This window comes from Patella vulgata, chromosome 1 (assembly GCF_932274485.2).
Source record: "Patella vulgata chromosome 1, xgPatVulg1.2, whole genome shotgun sequence".
Lineage (NCBI taxonomy): Eukaryota > Metazoa > Mollusca > Gastropoda > Patellidae > Patella > Patella vulgata.
The window spans coordinates 1,342,095-1,368,364 of NC_065879.2; the positions used below are offsets into that span (position 1 = coordinate 1,342,095).

The 26,270-nt window shown below is 35.8% G+C and overlaps 3 protein-coding genes across 7 annotated transcripts in view; 1 reads left to right on the forward strand and 2 right to left on the reverse strand.

Moving 5' to 3' along the window:
* Positions 1-887, reverse strand: part of LOC126808554 (transmembrane protein 164) — a 26,029-nt gene extending 25,142 nt beyond the window's left edge. Inside the window, exon 1 of the mRNA XM_050533397.2 lies at positions 537-887. The gene's annotated coding sequence lies outside the window, so the exon portion shown is untranslated. The remainder of the gene's footprint in view (positions 1-536) is intronic.
* LOC126808562 (methylosome subunit pICln) lies at positions 840-10,926 on the forward strand. Its single transcript, XM_050533406.2, has 6 exons — positions 840-1,145; positions 2,378-2,514; positions 3,196-3,300; positions 4,435-4,518; positions 5,284-5,421; positions 6,643-10,926. Exons 1-6 carry the CDS (start codon positions 1,027-1,029, stop codon positions 6,687-6,689), a joined length of 630 nt encoding a protein of 209 aa, XP_050389363.1. The 5' UTR covers positions 840-1,026; the 3' UTR covers positions 6,690-10,926.
* Positions 10,927-12,443: 1,517 nt separating this feature from the next.
* Positions 12,444-26,270, reverse strand: part of LOC126808513 (lysine-specific demethylase 6A) — an 88,006-nt gene continuing 74,179 nt past the window's right edge. For 4 of the 5 annotated variants that reach the window (XM_056102934.1, XM_056102938.1, XM_056102936.1 and 1 more), the window contains 16 exons: positions 26,017-26,110; positions 25,585-25,692; positions 25,184-25,369; positions 23,929-24,838; positions 23,347-23,468; positions 22,788-22,887; positions 22,316-22,386; positions 21,683-21,814; positions 21,440-21,513; positions 20,674-20,879; positions 20,145-20,259; positions 19,409-19,553; positions 18,470-18,654; positions 17,552-17,678; positions 16,793-16,957; positions 12,444-15,948 (listed from right to left, as the gene is read on the reverse strand). In XM_056102934.1, the coding sequence (XP_055958909.1) occupies positions 15,913-15,948; positions 16,793-16,957; positions 17,552-17,678; positions 18,470-18,654; positions 19,409-19,553; positions 20,145-20,259; positions 20,674-20,879; positions 21,440-21,513; positions 21,683-21,814; positions 22,316-22,386; positions 22,788-22,887; positions 23,347-23,468; positions 23,929-24,838; positions 25,184-25,369; positions 25,585-25,692; positions 26,017-26,110 (2,776 nt within the window). In that variant the 3' untranslated portion in view covers positions 12,444-15,912. The remainder of the gene's footprint in view (positions 15,949-16,792; positions 16,958-17,551; positions 17,679-18,469; positions 18,655-19,408; positions 19,554-20,144; positions 20,260-20,673; positions 20,880-21,439; positions 21,514-21,682; positions 21,815-22,315; positions 22,387-22,787; positions 22,888-23,346; positions 23,469-23,928; positions 24,839-25,183; positions 25,370-25,584; positions 25,693-26,016; positions 26,111-26,270) is intronic. The other variant, XM_056102935.1, reaches the window with a different exon arrangement.

The following is a 26,270-nucleotide window of genomic DNA, read 5'->3' on the forward strand; positions in this document are numbered from 1 at the left end:
AAGTCTCAATTGAATGGCATGATTTAGCGTCTGGTTATTCCAGTCCACACCGATGATATTTATTGTGCATGCTCTCCAGATAAGAATATAGCGTCACCATTTGACATGACTTGTGGAATAGGTCTAGCCGCGTTCTTTGAGTCCCTTGTTCCAAATGGCACTGAAACGCATTATGGTACACGATTCGTGTACCAATGGTAAAATGTTTATTTTGTCTTGAATATTGGATATCAGAAGCCCATATTTTCCCTGTAAGATCACAAGACCAATGTTGATTTGAATTGACAAATAATTCGTGTTTTCAATGTCGAAGATTTTTGATGATATTGAGTTAGAGACTAAGGTACTTTAAACAGATCTCTAATAAATTAAGATCTGACTAAACTTCATGTACAGTACTGAGTACACAATAATGGAATCAGCAATTGTCAATCTATATAATGACATTCATTAATTATAGGCCTACAAATACAATAAAATTAAAGTATACCGGTACAGCAATCTAGAATTCACATATAAACAAAGTACATACTCACTCTAGTGTCAATCTTTTGGGCTTGATATAACTAAATCCGACTTCAAAATAAAATTTCAGTCGATTCTGCTTTGTTGATGTGGCTGTGTCATTCACGTTTTATTTATAGTAACAAGATGCAGTTCTCGGTCATTCAGTGAACTGAACTGTCTGACTGAAAACTGGAACATCCACCGGTCGGATAGAAATTGGCTCGGCCTGGGCTAGAATCATGCGTTATAAGTCTGGCATTTACAATACCAGATACCAAAGCTAGAAATCCCTTCGCATGGTTCCAAAATATGCTTTCAGGTTGAAAAGTTAAATGTAAAATTGGAGCAAATCAAAAATTTATTCGCTTTCATGAAGTAAGGGGATTTTATTTCCGGTTCAGACCCAGGACAGCAGTCTTAATTTGACTGGCTTCTGATTGGTTAAAATTACACCAAAACGTGAGACACACGCGGGAGAGACGGGACGAATTTGACTAAATTTGCTTTTTTTCTGTTAAAATGGTTATTTTAACGAACTTTCCGCCACCAACAGAAGGTATTAGACACCAACAAGACAACACAGCGGCTGTCATAGATCAGAAAGAATTAGGAAATGGCACAATTTTCATTGCAGAAAGGTAAAAGAAAATATGCCTTAGTGGATTTAAAAAGAAACCTACACATGAAATAACTATTGTACAACAAAACAATGTTATCAATGTACATCTATGACAGGGGAGTTTAATCAATTTAGTGTATTAGCCGTCAACATTATCAATCAGATATTTAGATTCACTCCAAAACTGAGCTGTAAACAATTAAAAAACCTTTACCAATAAACTTGTGTTACCTCCTGTAGCCTGAAATCAAAAAGGCAGTGGATATTTAACCGTATACGGCACTTTACTTTATTTACTATTTTGCCATACGCTTCCGTTTAACATGCGCAGTTCTCTGATACCTGGACTTAAAAGTTTTCGCTTTGGCGTCTGACATTAACCCAAAACCTAACCCTAACCGAACAGTTATATTCGTTCTTTGTCTAACATTGTTTCTTTTTCCGTTTCTTATGAAGGAACGAAATAGCCATACTTGAATTTCTATGGTAGAAACTGGAGAATTATTTTTAAAAGAAAATAAGATAATAAATGTAAATTGTAGAAAAGCATTTAGAATATTCTATTTTGGTCGAGGGCGCATTTCTGCGGATTTTGGTTTTAATTTAAGTACTAAGACTGTCAGTGGTTTATGTTTTTCCCGTAAAATCGTGCTTCTGCGCCGAAACTATGTACGGTAAAATAGCGGAAGTAGATACTTTGCCGTATACGGGTAAATATCCACTTTGAATCAAAAAATGGATATTTAGCAAAAATATTTCCAATAAACTCCACATATACTGAAGTTGCGGATTGCAACATCCCTAATTTTCTTCTTCATAAAATCGTCAGTATATTCGATGACACGGTTAAAGTTTCAAAACAATTGTTTTGAAAATAGGCGGTGATATGAATATATGAACTTTATTTATGCAATAATTTCTTGTTTTAGAATATGCAGAGCCATAAGTATTTTAGATATTGGAATGTATGACAACTCATCCCAAGACTCATCCCAATAGATGACCATGTATTTAAAAAAAACAACCTATTTTGGTCTTCTAAACTTGTTCCGAGTGGTTTTATATCTTGGCCCACGTATTACATCAAACAACTATGGTGGTATAAGTAATCTTCTAAACTTGGAACGAGTGGTCTTCTATTTTGGGATGAGTGGTCTTGAGATGAGTTGTCTGGATACCGGATATTGACATGGTAGGCCTACATACATCTTACCTATAATTCTTCACCAATATTTTTTTTTTTTTTTTCAGTCGTTTATCATGGAGAGGCGTAGATGGATCTGGTTTTTCATTAGAATATAAATCAATTAATCTCCACGCTGTATCTCGTGATTTATCAGCCTTCAGATCAGAATGTTTATATCTTATGCTGGATGGAAAAATATTAGGTACTTTAACGTAAACTTTTTAAAATGATGATGTGATTAATAGTAAATGCAGGGTGACTGCACCAAACACAATTACACAAGACAAACCTAAGGACAGATACAGACTTCACTCTAAATAAAGAAACAAACTAACAATAACGGAAACAATTCAAGAAAATGGAGAATATTTCCCAAACATTGAATCATATTAGTTTGAGTCATGATCAGCTATGTGCTACAAGAAATCTCAATGTAGGCTCAGTGAAGGAAAAAATCTTAAAATAACTTAAATAAACAAAGAATGACAACATTTTTATTAGGTTCTGATTTCCGTTTGAGAAGTGGAGAACTCATGCATGTTTGTGGTTACAGGCCTACTGTCCCGCACCGCTGACAAGGGGAAACCAGGTCGATAAATCCTGATGAGCTTTCTCGGTCAACACGTGACCTCCAGGTTAGCAAGCCAATGGCTCACCTCTCCCCCCCCCCACCACCCTCCACCCTCACAAAAAATAAATAGGAGGGTAAGCCTTTATTAGATGTTATAAATCTTGAAGTCAGTAAGTAGTAAAGGTACACTATATACACTGTTACGCTCACCTACTATCATTCAAAGAAAAACAATCCTTTACCCTCTTAAAACTTTCTTACGACAAGGTCTAGTGATTGAAATTAATAATTTTATTTTGTTTTATTAAATAGAAGATGAAGAAATGCCAGCAAATGGAAATGGGAATGAATCAGATGAGTCTGAAGAGGAAAATCCAATAACAGAACTTCGTTTTGTACCCAGTGATAAAGGAGCCTGTAAGTGAAAAATATTTGTACTAGGACCAGAAAGTTAAGTCGTGTATACATAGATTCACTATTAAAGCTGGTGATTTCTGGTTAATGTGCTTACAGGACCAGTGTACAAAGGACTGTGATTGACTGGTTCAATTAGACCTATTAGTATTACTGTATCATTTTATTATCCGTCCACATGGAAATGTGGACCTATATTACTGTCACCCCTGTCCATTTGTCCGTCCATCGTCCACAATTTCTTGTGAATGCTCTAACAGCAAAAGTTATCAGCTGATTGTTTTAAAATTGATATATTTTGTTTACATTAGTGAGATGAAGAAGCCTATTTAATTTCAATAATTTGAGTTAATGACTTCTAGAGTTATGACCCTTGTTTCACTTTGTTGCTCCTTGTGAACACTAACATCAAAAGTTATCTGCCGTTCTGTAAGAAATTTATATGCATCATTTAGATTAGTAAAAGGAAGAATCCTATTGAATTTCAGCAATTTCCATAATTACATCTAGAGTTATGGCCCTTGTTTCACTTTATTGAACCTTGTGAACACTCTAACACCAAAAGTTGTCATCCGATGTTTGTGACATTTAAATGCATTATTTAAATTAGTGAAAGGAAAAAGCCTATGGAATTTCAGCAATTTCCTTTAATTACTTCTAGAGTTATGGTCCTTTATTTACTTTGTGAACCTTGTTTGAATGACAAAAGTTATCATCCGATCGGTATGAAATTTATATGTATTATTTAAATTAGTAAAATGAAAAAGCCTGTCAAATTTCAAAATTTTCTGTAAATTACTTGTTTTAGTTTGTAGACCCTTGTGAACCCTCAAACGACAAAAATTACAACCTGATCTGTATGAAATTGTCTTGTAAATGCCACCAATTACCTACAAAAGAATAAATATTCGACAACCCTTGTTGACCACCCTGGCGTATGTTCCGTTGCCTGGCAACCTATCTTATTGGTTTTGGATTCGTCATCAGTCTTCGCTTTGCTTGCATAACTATAACTATGTGTCTTATACTGTTCATATTTATTTACTGTCAATAGTCAGAGGTCACTTGGCCATCGAATCACTGAAAACGCACAAAACATTAGCCATGATAAGACCTTTAATTCCATTTTGTTTGCAGTAAGTGCCATGTATCAAGCTATGAAAGAATGTCAGTTATTACATCCAGATCCACAATCAACCGATTCAGAAGCAGAAGAAGAAGGTTAGTTGTTGTTACTTACTCATCTCTTTCTTTCCAGGAGCCACGGTGATTCCGTGAGTAAGACATAGGCTCGCTAACTTGAAAGTTCCATGATCGATCCCTGTATTGCATGAGAAAGTCCGTCAGGATTTTTCTGACGTGGTTCTCCCTTGTCAGTGGTGTAGGACGGAGGGACTGGCAAGGAGCAACATATAGTCCTATTGTTCTGCTCCATCTGGGCTAATGGTGACGGGTATATGCCGTACAGTGTGCCATGAGGGAAATATTACCTGGACAACCGCGCTAGAGCCTTCTCTTGTATTGAATTCCAACTGGCACGGGACCTCAGTTTTTCGTCCCAACCCACAACTATACTTGTCCCTTACCAGGCCCTCTGTCCTGCACCACAGTCAAGGGGGAACCACGCCGAAAAATCCTGATGACCTTTCTCAGTCAATACATGACCCTCCAGGTTAGTGAGCCAATGTCCCGCTAAGCCACCGTGGCTTCCCTCCTTCCCCCTCCCCCCAAATGCAAGTGTTGAAAAGGATGAGCATACTCTGACTGAAGGGTAACTTGGGATGATTTCATGAATAGTGACTTTGATCTTCAAATATATTTAAGACCTGTATTGGATGGGTAGGTGCAATATGAAATAAAATTCAGATTTAATGTAGTTAGATCCAACATTTATTATCAAAAATATATTTATACTTAGTATTACAAACTAAATGGTTTAAACTACATAAAAGATCTGGTTGTAATGACAGATATTTTTATTTGTAGAATCTGAGTTTTATAATACTGCGGATGGTTTAGATCATTTAACAAGTCATGGTACAGCCACATTACAACATATTGATAGTATATTAGAGGCTGGTCAAGGTGATGCACAACAACAACCACGCAGTAATGGAAATACAGGTAAATTGAATAGAATTACCCTCAGTACAGTGTCCTATGAGGGAAATTTTGCCTGGACAGCGGTCCAATGGCCTACACTTACATGTATATCAAATTCCAACTACCAAGGGATCTTTACACGTGCACGCCAATGTGTAAATGAAAGGAAATGAAATGGGGTTTAACGTCCTACTGTTCTGCTTCTAACCTGGGATAATGAAGACAGGCATACGCTATACAGTGTGCTATGAGGGAAATTTTGCCCAGGCAGCGGCGCTACAGCCTACTCTTATATCAAATTCAAACTGCCAAGGGATCTTTTACGTGACGCCAATATGTACACGGGACCTCGGTTTTTCGTCCCATCCGAACCACTAGACAGCTGTCCTTGTCAGGCCCTCCATCCTGCATCACTGACAAGGGGAAACCACGCCGGAAAATCTGGATGAACTTTCACGGCCAATGCAGGGATCGAACACCCGACCTCCAGGCTAGTGAGCCAGCGTCTTACCCACTTAGCCACGTGATCCCCGCACGCCAATGTGTACACAGGACATTAATTTTTTCCTCACATCTGAACGACTATACGTTGTCCCTTGCCAGGCCCTCAGTCCTGCACCACTTTCAAGGAGGAACCCACCGGAAAATCCTGAGAACTTTCTCGGCCAACGCAGAGATTGAACACGGGACCTCACAGTTAGCGAGCCAACATCTCACTCACTGAGCAACTGTGCCTCCCCTTTAAAAATGTAATAGCCCCGAACTGCAATCATAATTCTAAATGTATAGCAGTATAAATGGTTTGAACTGCACTTTTAACACCACAGCTGATCCACCGAAGTATAGTGGTCTTAATCCGCTATATCCACCACTGTATGGTGGTCTTAATCTGCTATATCCACCGCTGTATAGTGGTCTTAATCCGCTATATCCACCACTGTATGGTGGTCTTAATCTGCTATATCCACCGTTGTACAGTGGTCTTAATCCGCTATATCCACCACTGTATGGTGGTCTTAATCTGCTATATCCACCGCTGTATAGTGGTCTTAATCCGCTATATCCACCGCTTTATGGGGGTCTTAATACGCTATCAAGTAGGTTCAGTTAAAATGTTTGTAGTGTATATGTCCCAGTTGTTTCAGTATATTAGCATGTATAATCCTATAACTCATGGCACTTGCAGCTTATCTCTCTTTTTTAAGTTGTTTATTAATTATACTGTTTTAATTATTTTACTAGAACCAATGGATCAAGGACAGTTTGATGATGCAGAAATGGAGGGTTGACGTTTCTTTTCCTGTCCGCAGTATTCATTCATCAAGTTCATCAACAAATACATTAAACCCATCCTTCATTTGTGGACCCATTACAAGACAGTTTGAATATTACAAATTTACATGGAGTTTAAATATTATCTGGAATCAAAATATATCATTTCAAGATATTTCAAATTTCATGAATAACTTAAACAGACATTATCCAAGAGCTAAATCTGCCAATTGCAGGTCTTTGTTTAGGCCAGAAATGTTATCTAAATTATTAATTAGACATTTATAAACATGACAAGACTATAATCGACTCTTGATGGTATCAGATGGTTCTGATTTTAAGTAGATTAGAAAGGTTTGGCCATTTAATAATTTGATTTAAAAATGTAGAAGTGAGGCTAAGACTCGAATAACCAGTGCAGTGGTTACGATCAATGCACACATCTTGTCAAAACTACAACCATTGATAACTTCGCTCAAAATAAAGTAATTTGAATGAAATCTTCAATATATTCATTTTGTATTATCTATTTTTGAAATATAACAAGAACGACCAGCTCTTCATTTAAATTTTACATAATGTCTGTTTAAGCTATTGTCTGTTTAAATCAAGTATGGATAATTATAACAGTTATTCTGTAGGTAGGGGGGGTGGATGGCTAAGTGGTTAGCACGTGCGCGCTGTATCATTAAGTCTGTCATTGAGTCAACTGGCGTGGTTTCGAATCCCCGGTTGTACGTGACAAGGAATAGGGTCGCTTGTCCAACCTTGTGGGTTTTCTCCGGGTTCTCCGGTTTCCTCCCACTGCTAAAGACCCCTACGCGCAAGCGAATTATTGAAATAAAATTGAACCATGTGCTAGTCCCAAAATGACCTAGTTTGTGTCGAGTGGACGTTAAACCCCATCTCTCTCTCTCTCTCTGTGTTTATGTAGGTAAAATAATATTTGATTATTATTTTGTGTAAATAATGTATATAGATCATTGTAAATATATCATGTTGGATTATCATTGTACTAGATTGTATTGTGATAGTACATGTTAAATAGATCATGTTACATTATCATTGTACTAGATTGTATTGTGATAGTACAGGTTGAATAGATCATGTTACATTATCATTGTACTAGATTGTATTGTGATAGTACATGTTGAATAGATCATGTTACATTATCATTGTACTAGATTGTATAGTGATAGTACAGGTTGAATAGATCATGTTACATTATCATTGTACCAGATTGTATTGTGATAGTACAGGTTGAATAGATCATGTTACATTATCATTGTTCCAGATTGTATTGTGATAGTACAGGTTGAATAGATCATGTTACATTATCATTGTACTAGATTGTATTGTGATAGTACATGTTGAATAGATCATGTTACATTATCATTGTACTAGATTGTATTGTGATAGTACAGGTTGAATAGATCATGTTACATTATCATTGTACTAGATTGTATTGTGATAGTACAGGTTGAATAGATCATGTTACATTATCATTGTACCAGATTGTATTGTGATAGTACAGGTTGAATAGATCATGTTACATTATCATTGTACTAGATTGTATTGTGATAGTACATGTTGAATAGATCATGTTACATTATCATTGTACTAGATTGTATTGTGATAGTACAGGTTGAATAGATCATGTTACATTATCATTGTACTAGATTGTATTGTGATAGTACAGGTTGAATAGATCATGTTACATTATCATTGTACTAGATTGTATTGTGATAGTACAGGTTGAATAGATCATGTTACATTATCATTGTACTAGATTGTATTGTGATAGTACAGGTTGAATAGATCATGTTACATTATCATTGTACCAGATTGTATTGTGATAGTACAGGTTGAATAGATCATGTTACATTATCATTGTACTAGATTGTATTGTGATAGTACAGGTTGAATAGATCATGTTACATTATCATTGTACTAGATTGTATTGTGATAGTACAGGTTGAATAGATCATGTTACATTATCATTGTACTAGATTGTATTGAATCAATCTGATTAAAACACAGATCCTATTCTGTTTCGTGGTTTCCCCTTGTCAGTGATGCAGGACAGAGGGCCTGACAAGGACAGCTGTCTTGTCCTTTGGATGATACGAAAAACTGAGGTCCCGTGTATACATTGAAATGCACGTAAAAGATCCCTTTGCAGTTGGAATTCGATATAGAGTAGGCGATAGTGCCGCTGCCCGGGCAAAATTTCCCTCATAGCACACTGTATGGCATATGCCGGTCTTCATTAGCCCAGAATAGGAGCAGAACAGTAGGACGTTAAACCCCATTTCATTTCATTTCCTATTTCGTTTCATTTTTTATAGTTGAAACTTTAGATTTACTTGTCTTTACTACACTAGGATCTGGAAGAGTTGTTATATAACCCTCGTTCTGTATGATGTGAGTTGTTATATAACCTGCGTTCTTTGATGATGTGAGAGATTAGCCAATGAAACGGTCTGTTACGGCGAGTTTTTGGCCTGTGATGCACGAAACTGTGGGTATCCCACTAGAAACAACAACGCTGATTCGATAATCAAATGTCTAACGTCATAGGGTCAAAAGCTGCTCGTATGACCTCTAACGGAACCTTCCACTACGACCGGTCAGATCGAGACCATCGAAAGTATAAAAAAACAAAACGAAATATAGATGTGTATTTTAATGAGATCGGTTAATTATTGAATTGTGATGGTACAGGATAAATATAAGGTACAATGTTTGCCGAAAATTAAACTTGTTTTAGATGAAAATTTATTTAACCATTTTGACAACAGATCACTAATGATTTCCCCATTGACTTTAATGTTAATTCTCGTCTTTTAGACAGGTTCCAACTTTTTCCCAAATTTTCGTTGGGTAGAATGCATCAAAATCATGAATATTCTCCAAAACCTGACAGAAAACGTATTTCCAAACCCCTTTCTTTCATTCTTCACCAAAAAAGTCAACAAAAAACACAATGGAAAAAGGGTGGGGGGGAGGAGGGAGAGAGACTAAAAATAACTTTCTCCCTTCATTTGTTGGCAACTGCGTAGGAATATTTGGTGAGATGTGTCCCATATTTATGGTGTTGTCACCTCGGTTTATCTGTTGCAGAGTTAGCTCCCATCACTGAAACCTTGGAGATCTTATTTTCCACACTGATCAGCAGTGAATATGTGACTTAATGAGCCCCAAATATTAACTTTGTTCCTCAGACAAATTCTAAAACATTTTTTTTATGTATTAGAAAAATAAATAAAGAAATTTGAAATATTTGTAGGTAAAAATTATTTCCTATTTAGTGTAAATGGGTATTAAAATGAGTAAATGGCACCATTCTGCCCGAACCAGTAATGTCTTATGTAAACAGTGCACTTGCCGTTCAGTCAATGACTGACGCCGCGTGATGTGACGTCACGTGTTGAAGACAGTCATCTTCACAGAGATATTAGAAGACTTTTGTAATTCACTGTGAAACAGATTGCGACTTCACCTAAAGAAAGAGCAGTGCATACTGCCCAAATTCATGATTTTAAAAATGGCAGTTCACTAGATTCAAATGTCCATTATTTACTTAAATTTACTTTTCTAGAGATTTATTACTGGATTGATATAAATTTGGAACGGTAGGACGTTAAACCCCATTTCATTTCATTTTGTTAATATAAAGTTGGGTTGCATCTTAAAGATACATTATCTAAGAGCTAAATCTGCCAATTGTAGATCTTTTTTCTCGCTTCAAATGGTATGTAAATTAGTTTACATGACACGCCCACAATCAACTCTCTAGACCAGCAATTGGTTAAGATATTTAGTTGATTGCCATGTTGTCATTAAACTTTAAAATGGATGTCACTCACAGAGACGACGGTCGATTGAAGGACTACGAGTCAAGACTTTATTCTTATTACAGTGACTTTGGCACTTGACAATTTCTACTACTTGGGCTATTCTTGTCAAAACATCAAACATTAATAACTTCGCTGAGAATAAAGTAATTTGACTGAAATTTTCAATATAATCATTTTTCATTATCTATTTTTAAACTATCACAGAAATAATGGCCATCTCTCTATCTCAATCTTACATAATATATGTTTAATAATATTGTCTAATGGAGTGCTACATCACAGAAATGTTAGTGGTGTTGGGCTGGTGCTTAGTATACTCACTGAATGATATATGGGACTTGTACAAAATTTATAACTATTTCAGTATGTAGGAATAAATATGGTTGTTTTATTACTTGAATTAAAGGAATACTGTCTCTTGAACACAATACTTTAGTCAATTTGAAACCAACATGATTATATTTATGGAGAATGCCTACTAGTCCACAGATTGCAGTTATTGTGGTCGTTCAGTTGTTGCCATTGACAAAATGCCTCAAACCAGCTGCTTCTGTCGATACCCCTATAGCTCTTAGTCGCGATTTGAGGCTCTTCCATTAGGTTTGGCACCTGGAAAGGGATCTGTGCTCTGCGAGAATAAAAATCGATTGGGTACTGTGAAGGTCGGGTTTAATTTTGATCGGGCTGCTGGATGTCGGGATCTACTAGGTGGCACTGCTGACTTGGGTTTCTGGGCGATCTTGGCTTTTTTCAAGGGGGAAGCAACTCGGGTAGGTAGCGCTCTGACTTTCTTAACATCCTACATTCTGCACCAATCGGACTAATGTTGATGGGCATATGTCATGCGGTGTGCTATGAGGGGAATTTTGCCCAGACAGTTTCGCTACAGCCTAATCTTATATTGAATTCTATCTGCCGAGGTTTCTTTTACATGCAACCTAAAGTATACAGAACGTCAGTGTTCTGTCCCATGCAGGAGGTCGCGTGTTCGATCCCTGTATTGGCCAAGAAAGTTCATCAGGATTTTCTGACAGGGTTTTCCCTTGGCAGTGGTGCAGGACAGTCTGACAAGGACAGCTGTCTAGTCGTCGGATGGGACAAGAAACTGAGGACCCGTGTATACATTGGTGAAATGAAATGGGGTTTAACGTCCTACTGTTCTGCTCCTAACCTGGGCTAATGAAGACGGGCATACGCCATACAGTGTGCTTTGTGGGAAATTTTGCCCGGGCAGCGGCACTATCGCCTACTCTTATATCGAATTCCAACTGCCAAGGGATCTTTTACGTGCATTCCAATGTATACACGGGACCTCGGTTTTTCGTATCATCTGAATGACTAGACAGCTGTCCTTGTCAGGCCCTCCGTTCTGCACCACTGACAAGGGGAAACCACGTCAGAAAATCCCGATGAACTTTCTCTGTCATAGTGCCGCTGCCTTGGCTAAATTTCCCTCATAGCACACTGTATGGAGTATGCCCATCTAAATTAGCCCAGTCGTAGCAAAACAGTAGGACATTAAACCCCATTTCATTCCTATCCGAATGACAAAACACTGTTTTCTGCCAGGCCTTCTGTTTTGCACAACTGACAAAGGGAGAGAGAGAGAAATGGGGTTTAACGTCCACTCGACACAAACCAACATATGGTTCAATTTTATTTCAATAATTCACTTGTACATATGGGTCTTTAGCTGTGGGAGGAAATCGGGAGGACCCAGGGAAAACCCATAAGGTTGGACAGGTGACCCTACTTCTTGTCAGGTACACAACCAACCAGGGAAAACCGTCCTGGAAAAATTGTGGAATTGAACCCCATATTTCCTGATAACCTTTCTCGGCCAATGCAGAGATAGAACAAATATATTTGGGATGAGCATTCAAGACTCTATTGAATAAAACCAAGTTGATATTACAGATTTAAATCTCTCTTTATTTCCGACAAATATTTTCCACAAGAAAATGACAAAATAACATTTATAAATTTTATTGTAATATTTCTTAGAAAAAAAAACATTACAATGGACAATGGTTATAATGAGAAACTGTACAGACTTAATATATATATGTATAATAATAATAATAATAATCATCGTTTGTTTACATAAGAATGAATAAACCGTATTTAAAATTAAAAAAAACCCCATAAATTAATTTATCTGTTAATTTATCAGATTGTTTTAAGTAAAGATTGAAACTGTATCCATATTTAATATCTTTGATACAGTACTGGGCCCTTATTCACCAAAACTTAAACTAAGATACAATCGAAATTTTAAGAAATACTGCAATTCGATTGGCTGACCAATATGCAAATTGGATATATGCAAATTGATTTTACTGGTCAGCCAATCGAATTGCAGTATTTCTTAAAATTTCGATTGTATCTTAGATTAAGTTTTCGTGAATAAGGGCCCAGAACTTAGAAGAATCTTAAATCTAGAATTTTGAGAAAGAAAATTCTGGAATGATGAGCTACCTACCACTACTTAAATTCAAGTGAAAATCCAACGAAAATTTATCGCTAGGATTATTGCAGAAATAAAAGAATCTTAGCACCCATTAACAGAAATATAAATTGCTAACCAAGTCTGAAAAAATGTATTAACCAATTCTTCAAACTGACTGGAAATCATAAGCAATGTACTGCATTTTGTTTAATTTTAAAAGGAACGGTTAACTAGTGATATGTTTTATAGAAATAGGAAAATAACTGGAGTGAAAAAAGATAAGTTATTGATTTGAGTATTATCCAGTATCAGAAAATATAAAACTTGTTTCATTCATACGGTACATATTTTTATAATAATGAACAGGAATAGTGTCAATAATTTATTAAGAATTATTTACTGCCCATTTTGTTTCTCTGAGATAAAAAGAAATAACTTAAGATGAGATCAAATAATAAATAATGTGCTGCAAAAATTAGATTACTGCCTTAATAAATTCACATATGCATTACTCTGTCTGTAGCATATTTCTTTTTACTTTGAATTTAAACTTAATTATCGTAACATACAACTTTAGCTGAAGTCTGAGCAATGCATACGACCGTAACAAGTGCAGAAAGATCAAACAGTTTGGAAAATAGTTTTTCTTCACGAAGATATTTTAAGGCTGCAAGGAAAATCAAAACCCTAAATTAAATCAGTCATAAGATTGTGAAAAAATTAATAAAACGAAATTTGAAAAACTATTGTTATATAACATAACATTGACTCAATATGGGCTTCTTACATTGGCTGGGATGCCGCCACTAAACTCAACTTGTTGATGAAAATATTTCATCATACACACAAAATTGGTACTGCCATTTTCATTTTTTAGTTTCTGTTCTATGAGATAATTTTTATATTACACAATATCAGTGTTTATTTCCATTCATGTGAGAGAGAGAGAGAGAGAGAGAGAGAAATGGGGTTTAAGTCCACTAACATGGTTCTATTTTATTTCATTAATTCACTTGCTCGTAGGGGTCTTTAGTGGTGGGATGAAACTGGAGGACCCGGAGAAAAGCCATGAAGTTGGACAGGCGACCCTACTACTCCTTGTCGCGTACAACCAGGAAATCGAAACCACGCCAGTTGATTCAATGACAGACCTTATGATACAGCGCACACACCATTCATAAGAACATGTTACAAGTTTCGGTTTAGAATCACAACAATGTAATAGAAATCCAAAATTAATTAAACTTCTTTTTTATGACAAAATTTTACAAGAGTGCATTGTAGTGTTTCAGTGTAAAATGCCTCAAAACCCTTGAATTTCATTGGTCCACAGCTTGGTCTAGGACAGACAGAAGGTTTAAGGGGGACCTTATATACTATGTTATTTCAGGGCGTTGAGGAAATAAAGCAATACGAAATTACAAAATGTAAACAATAATTCTCTTAACCAATCATTTCATAGAAATACATATATCTATGAAAAATGTTACAAAAAAATGATCTTAAATAATTACGAAAAATATTAAAGTAGACATTAATAATTAATACTCTTACAATGAATGATTTGAGTACAAATTTAGTTTTACAAGTATATATAATGTATGTAATACGAACATGGACCATTATTTCGATGTTTTACCAAATATGGTTTGATGGAATATAAATTAGATGATAAATATGTTAATGAGATCATTTCACTTATTGTGATTGGTGGAATAATATATATAATATGTAAATGAGGTGAGCAGATGTGTTTTGCCTTTTATGTACTTTTGACCTCTTGTGGTACAAAACTGGAAATATGTGTTTCTCCCTTTTCACAAAAATGGACTAGCCTCTTAATTGTTATTAGCAGTTTATATTTGGACTAGTCCATTCTATTCTTTAGGGATGTTTTATCTTGGCAAGTACATATTTCCAATCCTACATGACTAAATTAACACATTTTAAAATACCCTTCAATATCAAGTACATTTTTAATTCAGCAGTTTATAATGATCCTGTCGTCAACAAATTTTGAGCTTCTTTTCTCTTGTCCATTTCTTACTGCCTAATTATAATTTATTCCATCAAAAAGATCATTCGACGCTTGTAAATAGCTACTTTCAATTTCTCTTACAATCTACCAATCAAAATGACCTAAAATGATCATGTGATATGGTTTATTGCATAGTAAGTTTTGATCAATGATAATTTGACTGCCATTTAGTATCGTCTGATTGGTATATAAAACACCATGATTGTAGTTCAAGTAAAAAATATCTTTATGTTATCGAATCTCCTGCCATTTTGATATTATAAGGCTTGTAATTATTACACCTGATGTTTTTTTTTAGCTCCCTGCTTCATAATAAATAGCTCAGAGGAGCCATTTCTCTCTCAATTATATAAATATGAGAACTCATTTTTTCTACTTTTAATTTATACCTGAGAATCTAACTTTCACTTTGTTACAATATGATCAATCCATCATTTATAACATCTACAACAGACTACTCTTGTCTGTCTTATTATCATCTATTAATAGAAATATCTACACAATATATGATGATGTAATACACAAGTTACATAAACACCATGAAATCAGTGATGTATTACCCATGAAATGAAATATAGAACTTTTACACATAAATAATGTCATTTAGCAAATGTCACATTGTATCTATCGTATTTTCTTCACAAAAAAAAAAATTTCACTCTTTACTCCAAAATTATATCACACTATTTTAAGCAAACTTTTCTTCAAGTCATCTATTCAGTCACTTATATATCCATTTTTTTTTTTTACAGAAATAGTAGAAATGAGCAACATCACTATCACTTCATAGTCATGTCTGTATTCATGCACAATAACTGATGATGTAGCATCCATAATGTCATGACATCAACCACACGCACACGCAATTTGATGATGAAGAGCACATTGGATTATCAACAGATACTACCAGAGGCAGAAGGTGTGCTTGACTGAAATAAAGAACACAAATTTGATTAAATCATTGTGGAGGCAAAAAGATTCATAATTTATATATTAATTTGAAACATCTTTAAAAATGTCCGTAGTGAATAATTTTCAATGAAAGAAATTTAATACTGGTAAATATTTTGTGTAGCTACACACTGATCATAGGGAAATGAAATGGGGTTTAACATCCTACTGTTCTGCTCCTAAACTGGGCTAATGAAGATGGGCTGGTCATAGAAATTTACTGATCTAATTAATAATTCTCATGCTATATAGTTAAATTTACTTAATTACTGTATGCAAAGCTGAAGACAAATTACTTTATCTACAAACAGTAATTACAATGATTTTAAACTTCGAATTTGAATGATACTCTTTCAATCCCTATAGAGCAGGGATTCTCAACCAGTGTGCCTCTACATTTTGAACGGCACAGTAAGAAAATGTGAAAAACCATGACTTTGTGATCCCAGTTGAGTATTCACTGGTGTCTACTGATAGGCTCATAGTTGTGTTTTTCTTTATTTAGTTTGAGTCATTCTATGTGTCTATGACTGACTGTGTCTACGATTGTATGCCGTCTATGACTTGCCATGTTTTTATTTTGCAAAATTTTTCATTTATATTTAGCCATGACGTGTGCCGCTATTTTTTCAAGTGTTCCAAGGTGTGCCGCTGGCAAAAAAAGATTGAGAACCACTGCCATTGAGTATTAATTTCAGTCATATCTTTCTCATTACTATATAGAGTGCACTTAGAAGATATTAAATTAAACCACATCCTGATAATAATGAGTAAAATTACGATTGGCCAGTGTCATTTAGGATTGTCTAAATATATACTCACATGAATAACGAAGTTGTCGTATATCTCTATGAGAGTTTCTAGTTTATACTGATTGAGAACAATGAAGTTTTCTAACTTTGGACTGATTTTACGAGCACAGTCCTGACAATGGACGACAAATTTCTTATCTTGTTCCTTTACAAACAAAATATTAAACACCTCCAACTGAAAACAAACAAAATTAGCATTAAAAAAAATAATGGAAACTATATGTGTGTCATATTAAACATACATTATGCAAGAGCTAAATCTGCCTATTGCAAGTCTTTCTTTAGGCCTTAAATGTTATCTAAATTATTAATAAGACATTAATTAACTTATCCAGGCCATAATCAACTCTCGATGTCATCGCTAGCCTGCGATATTTTCTGGATTTGAATAAATTTTGTAATGGATTATTGAATGTCAAAATGGATAATCAGGACTTTGTTTTTTTTATCATACCGACTTTAGGAATGATGACCGAGGCTAGGCCTAAAATTCAATCGCTAATATCTCAGTTCAGAGTGGAGCAACTTGATTGAAATTGTCAGCATGTTCTATTTACGTTATCTAGTTTTTAACTATTATAGCGAGAACAGTCAACTCTTTATCTAATCTCCCATAATGTATCTTTAATTCAAACATTACATTATCATATTATTCATCTAGCTTAATTTTCCCGAATTTAAGAGATGCGTTGAAGATTATCATTAAAAGAATCTAAAGAACTCCTGCAAATATTCACCAATATTTAGATCTGTTGTATTTGAATCTTACCTCACAATCATCACAATAAGTGGCAGCTTCATCTCGTGCTCGGCCCTGCCATTTTACCTCAAATCCCAACTCCTCCACAAAATCTATTAACATCTGTATTTGTCGTAATGATCTCAGTAAAACATACCTATAAAATAATTGTTACATACATTAAACAAATACAAATAAAGTTGGTAATCCATAACAATTCAAAATGTAGTTTCATAATTTGACAGACATCCCACTTTTTGTAAGCATTGACAGATATCCCACTCTTTGTAAGCATTGATTTTGTCCGAAAATCTTGCCAATTTCTATTGATAATCTATTGGAATCGTCCACACCTATCGCATCTCTTAAACATCAATGAGTCCGATTTTGGAAAGCGAACATATTTCAAACATTTTACTAGACATTTATATTTAACCCTCATGTACATAACTTTCGTCGTATGCTTCATGAAACGGGTCCCAGATATTTTCAATTTCAATCTTCATGTTTTCAACTTGAGAATATATAGATTGTATTGCATGTGCTGTACTCTTGTATTTTTGTTCTGTCTATGTGTTTTAAAGCAGTTTTCCTGTATTGTCTATTACATGGCAAGAGACAGATAAATGGGGTTTAACGTCCACTGGACACAAACTAGGTCATTTCGGGACTAACACATGGTTCAATTTTATTTCATTAATTCGCTTGAGCGTAGTGGTCTTTAGCAGGAGGAAAGCTTAGGATTCAGAGAAAACCCACGAGGTTGGACAAGCGACCCTACTCCTTGCCACGTACAACCGGGGAATCGAAACCATGCCAGTTGACTCAATGACAGACCTTATGATACAGCATGCACATACTAACCATTCAGCCATTCAACCCCACCATATGAATATGTATTTTTTATGATCAACTTTTAATTATTAGTAATAAAACTTATAAACTTACTTGACCAATTCATACATTCTAGGCTCTACAATGCTGATATTACGGGCGATATTCCATGATAAATGTACCATCGGAACAATAGATTTATAACATTGTAATTTATTCCATTCATAACGTTCTAAAGCTAACTGATACTGGCGAGCTGTCATGGGTCCAACATTCCATGCTATATTATTACACCAACCCTAAAATATAAACATACAATATTAACATCAATAGATGATGATTTTTAAAGAATAAGACAGCCGCCATTTAATTTAAGTTAAAGACAACATAAACAGTCATGTCAACAGCATTTTAGTTTCAACTTCCTTTTTAAAATTAACCCGTAATTAGGACTCCTTATATCGCCATAATCATGTGAACAGGTGTGACACCCCTAGCAAGGAAAGGTATTCACATATGTCAATGGATTTGCAGAGTTCTAAGGACTAGTAGTAGTTTCTGGCTGTTCAATATTTACCATACCAACAGTCAAAAATAAAATGAAATGAAATGGAGTTTAACGTCCTACAGTTCTGCTCCGACTGGGCCAATGAAGACAGGCATACGCCATACAGTGTGCTATGAGGGAAATTTCGCCTGGGCAGCAGTACTACGACCTACTCTTATATCAAATTCCAACTGCCAAGGGATCTTTTACGTACACGCCAATGTGTACACAGAACCTGTTTTTCGTCCCATCCGAACGACTAGACAACTGTCCTTGTCAGGCCCTCCGTCCTGCATCTCTGACAAGGGAGAATCACGCCGGAAAATCTGGATGAACTTTCTCGGCCAATGCAGGGATCAAACACCCGACCTTCATCTTACCCATTTAGCCACCGTGATCCCCCCAAAAAAGATGACATGACAAGGAAGTAGAAATTGTTAGGACACTAATATAATAAGCTCCTTCAAATTAACCCATTGCTACGAATGTTACAATAAAACACTTACCACAGCTTGAACCCAGTGAACTGTTCCAGGTCCAATCCACACCAGATCTCCAGGTTTCTGGATGAATCTATAAACAGGTACATCTTCTTCGTATAGATCTTCTAATACAGGCCACCATGATCCCGTTAAATAATTTATATTATGTCTGAAATATCAAAACAATACAAATCTTTAAAATCTATTCATACATGATGGTCTTCACGTTTTCAACTGGAACTAACATCTAGTATTTTCTCATTTCATATGTTTGTGGATCAAGAATTTTGTCTGGATTAACCCTTTAACCGTCGGATTGTTTTTGGGTTTCAACACGGAAAACTCTATATTTCTATGAGCAGAAAGACTAATATGACGTCACAGATTGTTTCATCAAGGAAAGAAAAATCCTGTAACTATTTAGATTTAAGAATAAATCATACAAATGTTGAAATGTATATATTTTTGGACAGATCTTGAATTCCTCTATTCAGTGGTATAAAATATTTAACACTTACAGGTCATCACCTGGAAAGTGGCTTCCTGAAACATTCTATATTGAAGGTCTGAAGGTTAAGCGGAGGACCTGGAGAAAACATATGAGGTTGGACAGACGACCCTACTCCTTGTCACGTACAACCGGAGAATCGAAACCTCACCAGTTGACTCAATGACAGATCTTATGATACAGCGGGCACACGCTAACAATTCGATCATCCCCCTGCTGATTCATGCTGGATTCTAAGTAAAAGAAACTAACCTTTCACATAAACTCTGTATAACTCCCCAATATTGATCGGGTACAGCAAACCATTCACAATCTCCTGGTCCAATATTTATATTTACAGAACAAAAATTATTATTTTCTTGATGACCTAGAACAGGAGAAGAATGGGGTTTAACATTCTGTTTCAACATACATTATGCAAGATCTAAATCTGCCTATTGAAGGCCTTTCTTTAGGCCTTAAATATTATCTAAATTATTAATTAGACATTAATGAACTTATTCAGACCATAATCAACTCTCCATGTCATCTTATGATGATCGAAGCTAGGCTTAAAATTCAAAAAATAATATCTCGGTTCAGAGTGGAGCAATTTGACTGAAATTTTAATATAAGTTCTTAAAATGTATAGCAGTACATCAGTGAGAAAATAGCCTTCTCCCAAGGAATTTGAAAAATTCTGACCAGTTATGGAAAGTCAAACCCGATTTGTACAATTGTTGCCCAGACAACCAATGACAACAATGTTATGGTTAAAATATAAGAATGTTAATAAACCTACCAGGTGTACGCGATCCAGGCACTTTCATATAAAGCTGTACAGTATTCATACCTAATATGGTATGACCTACATGACTGAGAAGATTACCGGCAGAAACAACACGAGTAAAAGCTGGCAACTTTGTTAACTCGTGAAGTTGACTACGCCATTTTCTCTCATCAGATAAATCTACATTCGTTCCAAACTTTATCACTTTTGACTTTTTTCTGAAAAAAACAGGTCAATGTTATTAATAAGCTTGATAAAATAAACGAGATCCTTCTACATGATTGCTGGTATTTTTAATGTCAACAATAATCTTGCCGAGATCATCACCCCCCCCCCCCCCCCCCCCGGACACATTTTGTTCTATTTTCAGATCTAAATATAGGTCTATATATCGTTTCTTTTTTTTTATAGCTCAGCAGACTCCAGTTCCCTACATCTAGAAATGAAATGAAATGGGGTTTAATGTCCTACTCTTACTGGGCTAATGAAAACGGGCATACGCCATACAGCGGCACTACGGCCTTCTCTTATATCAAATTCCAAGGGCGTCACTGAAAGTTTTGCCCTGGGGTGCCACATGGGCTTGTGAGGGTCCCGAATACAGCTCAAATAGTAGTGATGGGGCACCTCTAACGTAATATTTTAGCTCAGGAGAGCCAATACTAAGAAATAAATGATCTGGCATTCAACAGTCCAGGGTTTAAATTAAAAAAACAAAAGTAAAATTAGTAAACAAACATGTTATCCTTTTCCTGTTTATTTAAGATTAAATACTTACTTTTTAGAAGATGTAGAGGAATTTGAATCACTATCAGAATCTTTATGTTGACCTCGGGCTTTATCATGTTCTTCCTATAAAATAAAAGTAGAACATCTTTAATTATATACACACAAGGGAGAGAACTCTGCAAAATTATCTCCCCTTAGACCACAAACGTCAATTACTGATGTTACAAAGACAGCAGCTTTGTTTTGAGGGCTTGTTTAAAATATCCAGGTTATTCTTTAAACTTTTACTTACCCTTAATGATTCCTGGAAGGATGACGCCTGATATTGAGCATATTTGGCAATAGATGTATGACTTCTGCTACTTTCACATTTCCACACTTTTTTACCTAACTGGTCTCTATTCTCATCTGGTGCTTGTTGTTTCTATAAATAATAAAATACTCCATTACAGTTTAATACTTTGAAAAAAAATTATGTTATGGCGATCTTTAAAAGTACATGTTACTTACTATTGATTCCACACTACTAGGGGGGGTCGGGTGGCCGAATGGTTAGCGTGTGCGCGCAGTATCATAAGGTCTGTCACTGAGTCAACTGGCGTGGTTTCGATCCGCAGGTTACATGTGACAAGGAGTAGGGTCGCCTGTCCAACCTCGCGGGTTTTCTCCGGGTCCTCCCACTGCTAAAGACCTCTATGCACAAGTGAATATTGAACCAAAATTGAACCATCTTAGTCCCGAAATGACCTAGTTTGTGTCGAGTGGATGGTTAAAACCCATTTCTTTCTCACCACACTGCTATCCATGAACACTGGTGTCAAGATGGTATTCTGTTTAATTGTCTAAATTACTATTTTTGTCTAAATATTTTTTGTACTTCAGTCGTATTGTAGCTTAAAGAACTTAAAGAAAATATAATACTGACCTGCGCTCGTACTTCTACCCTGTGATCAGAATTCGCTTCAACTAAAGTTTTTGTAGAAAATAATCCTAAATCTAAAAAATAAAAAAACTATATTATAAATACACAACTTTGAAATCTATAAGGTAAAGGAATTCCATCATATAATTTTACTATAGATAAAAGGACACCGGAAAATCTTCAAATTTGTTTAAATAATGCAAGTAATTATATCAACATATCCTTTCCATAAGTATAACATGAATCCGAATATCAATATTACTGGCAACAGATAAATTTCAAGGTTAGTAATTCCTGTTGTCTCCATGAGTAGTCGTAACTTTACATCAATAAACAATCTGTGACGTCATTTTAGTCCTTCTGCTCATATTCTATATTTCTATGAGCAGAAGGACTAAAATGACGTCATGGATTGTTTATTGACGGAAAGTTACGATATAGAGTATTGATATAGGGTAAAATTTATTTAATTTACCTAATTTGAGTGCTCCTGCTAATCCACGAATAACTACTACTGGCTGTGAGTGACAATATTGTTGTAATTCTGGTGAAAAGGCATCTCTTTTACTCTCCAACTAAAATACAAATAAACATTTCATAAACAACATTTTATAAACAACATTTTATAAACAACATTTCATAAACAACATTTTAGCAATTCATCAGAAATCAGACGTCCTTGTGTCGGTCTCGTTTGTGATAAGATTTTTCAGGTTGCATTTGTTGTGTGTGGTGAAGTCCTCTTGCCCTTATAATTTTTACCAGGCATATAATAAACACAAAATGACTTCCAAAACATTTAGCGAAAAAAGTAACCAATTACATAATATGTTAATTTATCTTCCAAAACATTTGCCCTTGAAAACAATGAGCTGTCTTGCTTACAAACGTTGATTCCATGAGGTATGAAATTTGTGACTAGCAATGGACTTATTTCTAGCTTCTATGAAGTATGACATCCGTGACCAGCAGTCAGCTTATTTCTTACTTCAATGAAGTATAAAATTTAAATGATTAAAAAAAACCCAACTTACATAGACACTAGGTGTAGGTGGGTTCAGATGATCTTTTGGTAACGGGGGTGACGGTGGGGCGGCTGGGGAAGGGGGTGGACCAAAGTCTTGTAACATATTCGTTAAGCAGAAGCCATTTTTACCTGAAAGAAATTTATAAATGAATATAAATAATAACAAATATAAATAAATTATTTTCTTATCACAATCATATAAATATCAATTATCATAGTTTTTAATCCCAATCAGATACTTGAAAAAGTGTGTCCGCTTCGCCGAAGCATTCGCCCAATTGTACAATTCATTAGTCAATCACCACTCATCATCCACTCATATCAAGAAGTCACCATGTTTAATCATGTGACGTGAAAGTGATGCAATCGTCTGGTGAATTGTGCGAAGGATTTGACTAGTGTGTCAAACTATTGGGCCGAAAAAAACTTGGCGCCAATTGATTCAGCCGAACGAGTCAGCCCAATGATTCGGCTAATGTGTCCACCACTTAAAACATCCCACATTTAAGCGAGTCTAATTCGCGGAAAAAGATTTTTTTGATTTTTTTTTGTTGAAAAAAAAACAAAAGATTTAAAAGTTAAATGTTACCTAAGCCTCGAGATAAATCTATTATTTCTTTGCCAGACAGTTGTAAATTAAATGCTGAAATCTGTTTATCTTTCTGCTCCATCTTGCCGCTTCCTTCACTTGTGGAATGTAATAAGTTTTTAATGTGTGACTGTGAGAGAGTTAAAGGTTTCATGGATAACGCTCCTTGACTAGCATCGCCTGCCTTTTTACTTCTTGAAAATTGAGTGATGAAATCTTCCGCAATAGAGGTAGTAATGTTTGGTCGGGAGAGTAGACTGCTGATTTCCTGTTCGCTCATGTTGGCTGCTCGTAGATTGTGTATAAAATCTGATGGTAAAGTGTTTGAGATCGATGTCGGGTGAAGTGGACCAGCAGACGGCAGAGTTATTCCTGAGGCATTGGCGTTTGCCGACGTCGCTGCCAATGCTGCTGCTGATCGATGAGGCGTGACTGGTCCATTGCCACGGTTGAATGGAATGTTGGAGGCAGGAGGTAGATTCCCGTGTAAAGGTAAAGGCACTCCACCAGGTAGTCTCTGACCTTGATCTTGTTCTCCACTTTGACCTTGACCTGGCATTCTGGGTTTACCTGAATAGGGCAGGAAATCAACATCAGTGTTACTCGAGGAATAAAATGGTGCAGCAGATGTGGAAGATGCATGGGCAGAGTATGCAGAAGGTGAAGAAAGAGGAGTAGGAGTTTGAGACTGTAAAAAGTTATCGAGAGATTTGGTAAAATTTGAGAATGTAGGAAAACCAGAGAAAGATGAGGTGCTAGAACCATGCAGACGCTCAGATGACAGAAACTCAAATGAAGAAGGTGAAGGTCGTCCAAACACGTTACCTGGAGATCCACTTGAACCAGGTGAATTATGCTGACTGGATGGAGGGCTAGTTGAATGGCCTGGTTGTCCTGGTCTTACCACAGCCTGAAACAAAAAAACATGTAATTATTATTTCTGCATTTTGTTTATATAGGGTCGCCTGTCCAACTTCGTGGGTTTTAGACATGTATGTTGAAAAACTGCTTTCAATGAAGCAATGAAATGGGGTTTAACGTCCTACTGTTCTGCTCCGACTGGGCTAATGAAGACGGGCATATGCCATACAGTGTGCTATGAGGGAAATTTTGCCCGGACAGCGGCACTATCGCCTACATCGAATTCCAACTGCCAAGGGATCTTTTACCCTGGTTTTTTGTCCCATCCGAAAAACTAATGAGGTAAAGAGGGACCATGACAGATTTAGTGAAAGTGAAAGTGAAAGTAGTTTACCTGTGGATTATTTATCTTCATCTGTTGTTGTTGAGTAAACTGATGTTGTAATTGTCTCAATGCTTGTTGTTGTTGTGGGGTTAAGTTTGGTTGACTGGCCAATAATTGTAAAAGATTCAACTGTTCACGACTCATAAAACCTGGTTGTGGAGGTGTGGTCGGAATCTCCATATTCTCCGACGAAGGCTACAAAAATAATAACTTTGTGTTAAAAATAAATAAATCGATCCAGAATTGAAATGTAAAGAATAATGAGATTTGTGGACTTATTTAACTTGCACACAAGGGAGGAAACCAGTGATAAATCAGGAAGATGACAAGAGATGATCCACCAACTGAACAAAGTGAAATTTAGCGCGATAATTATTCTGGTGCCGTGACCAAAATAATCATTTACTTACTCGCTTTCTTGATTTCTTCTCCTCTTCCATTCTATCTGTATTAAAACCTTGTGTCTGCGCCATAGAAGGGGGCATAACTGATCCTCCCGTTGATAAAATTCCACAAGGCTGAAATAGTCCAAATTATGCAACCGATTCTAAATGTTGTAATATCCATAAATCATAAGTTTTGTCATTTCGAAGTTTTAAAAACATGCACTGTCAATAAGGCGCCCTCGTTAGCCGTGGTCAAATTCATACAAAGAAAAATTGAAAATAATAAAACTTTGATCACTGAGGAGCTCCAGATATGATATTCTTGATTCCTCTATAGGAAGTCGTCCTCATCCATTCCTCAAACCTTGAACCAATCTGGTGCGAAATCGTTTATATAATGAACCATGGCAGTGTAGAGAATTTAAGAGTTTTACTGTAAAGGGATTAAATTTTTACCTGTGAGGTAAGACCACCTGAGTTTTGTCTTGATGTTAATTCAGCAGGTATAGGGAGTCTCCAGGCTTCCTCTATATTAGGCAGTGTTTTAGGCCTAAAATAACAACAAAGCTTCATTTGTTAGTGACAACAAATCCTCAACAAAATATTATAAAACATAGGCCAATAGTCTCAGGTGAATGAAATTAAATGGGGTTCCGGGTTTAACGTCCTACTCCGAACTGGGCTAATGAAGACGGGCATACGCCATACAG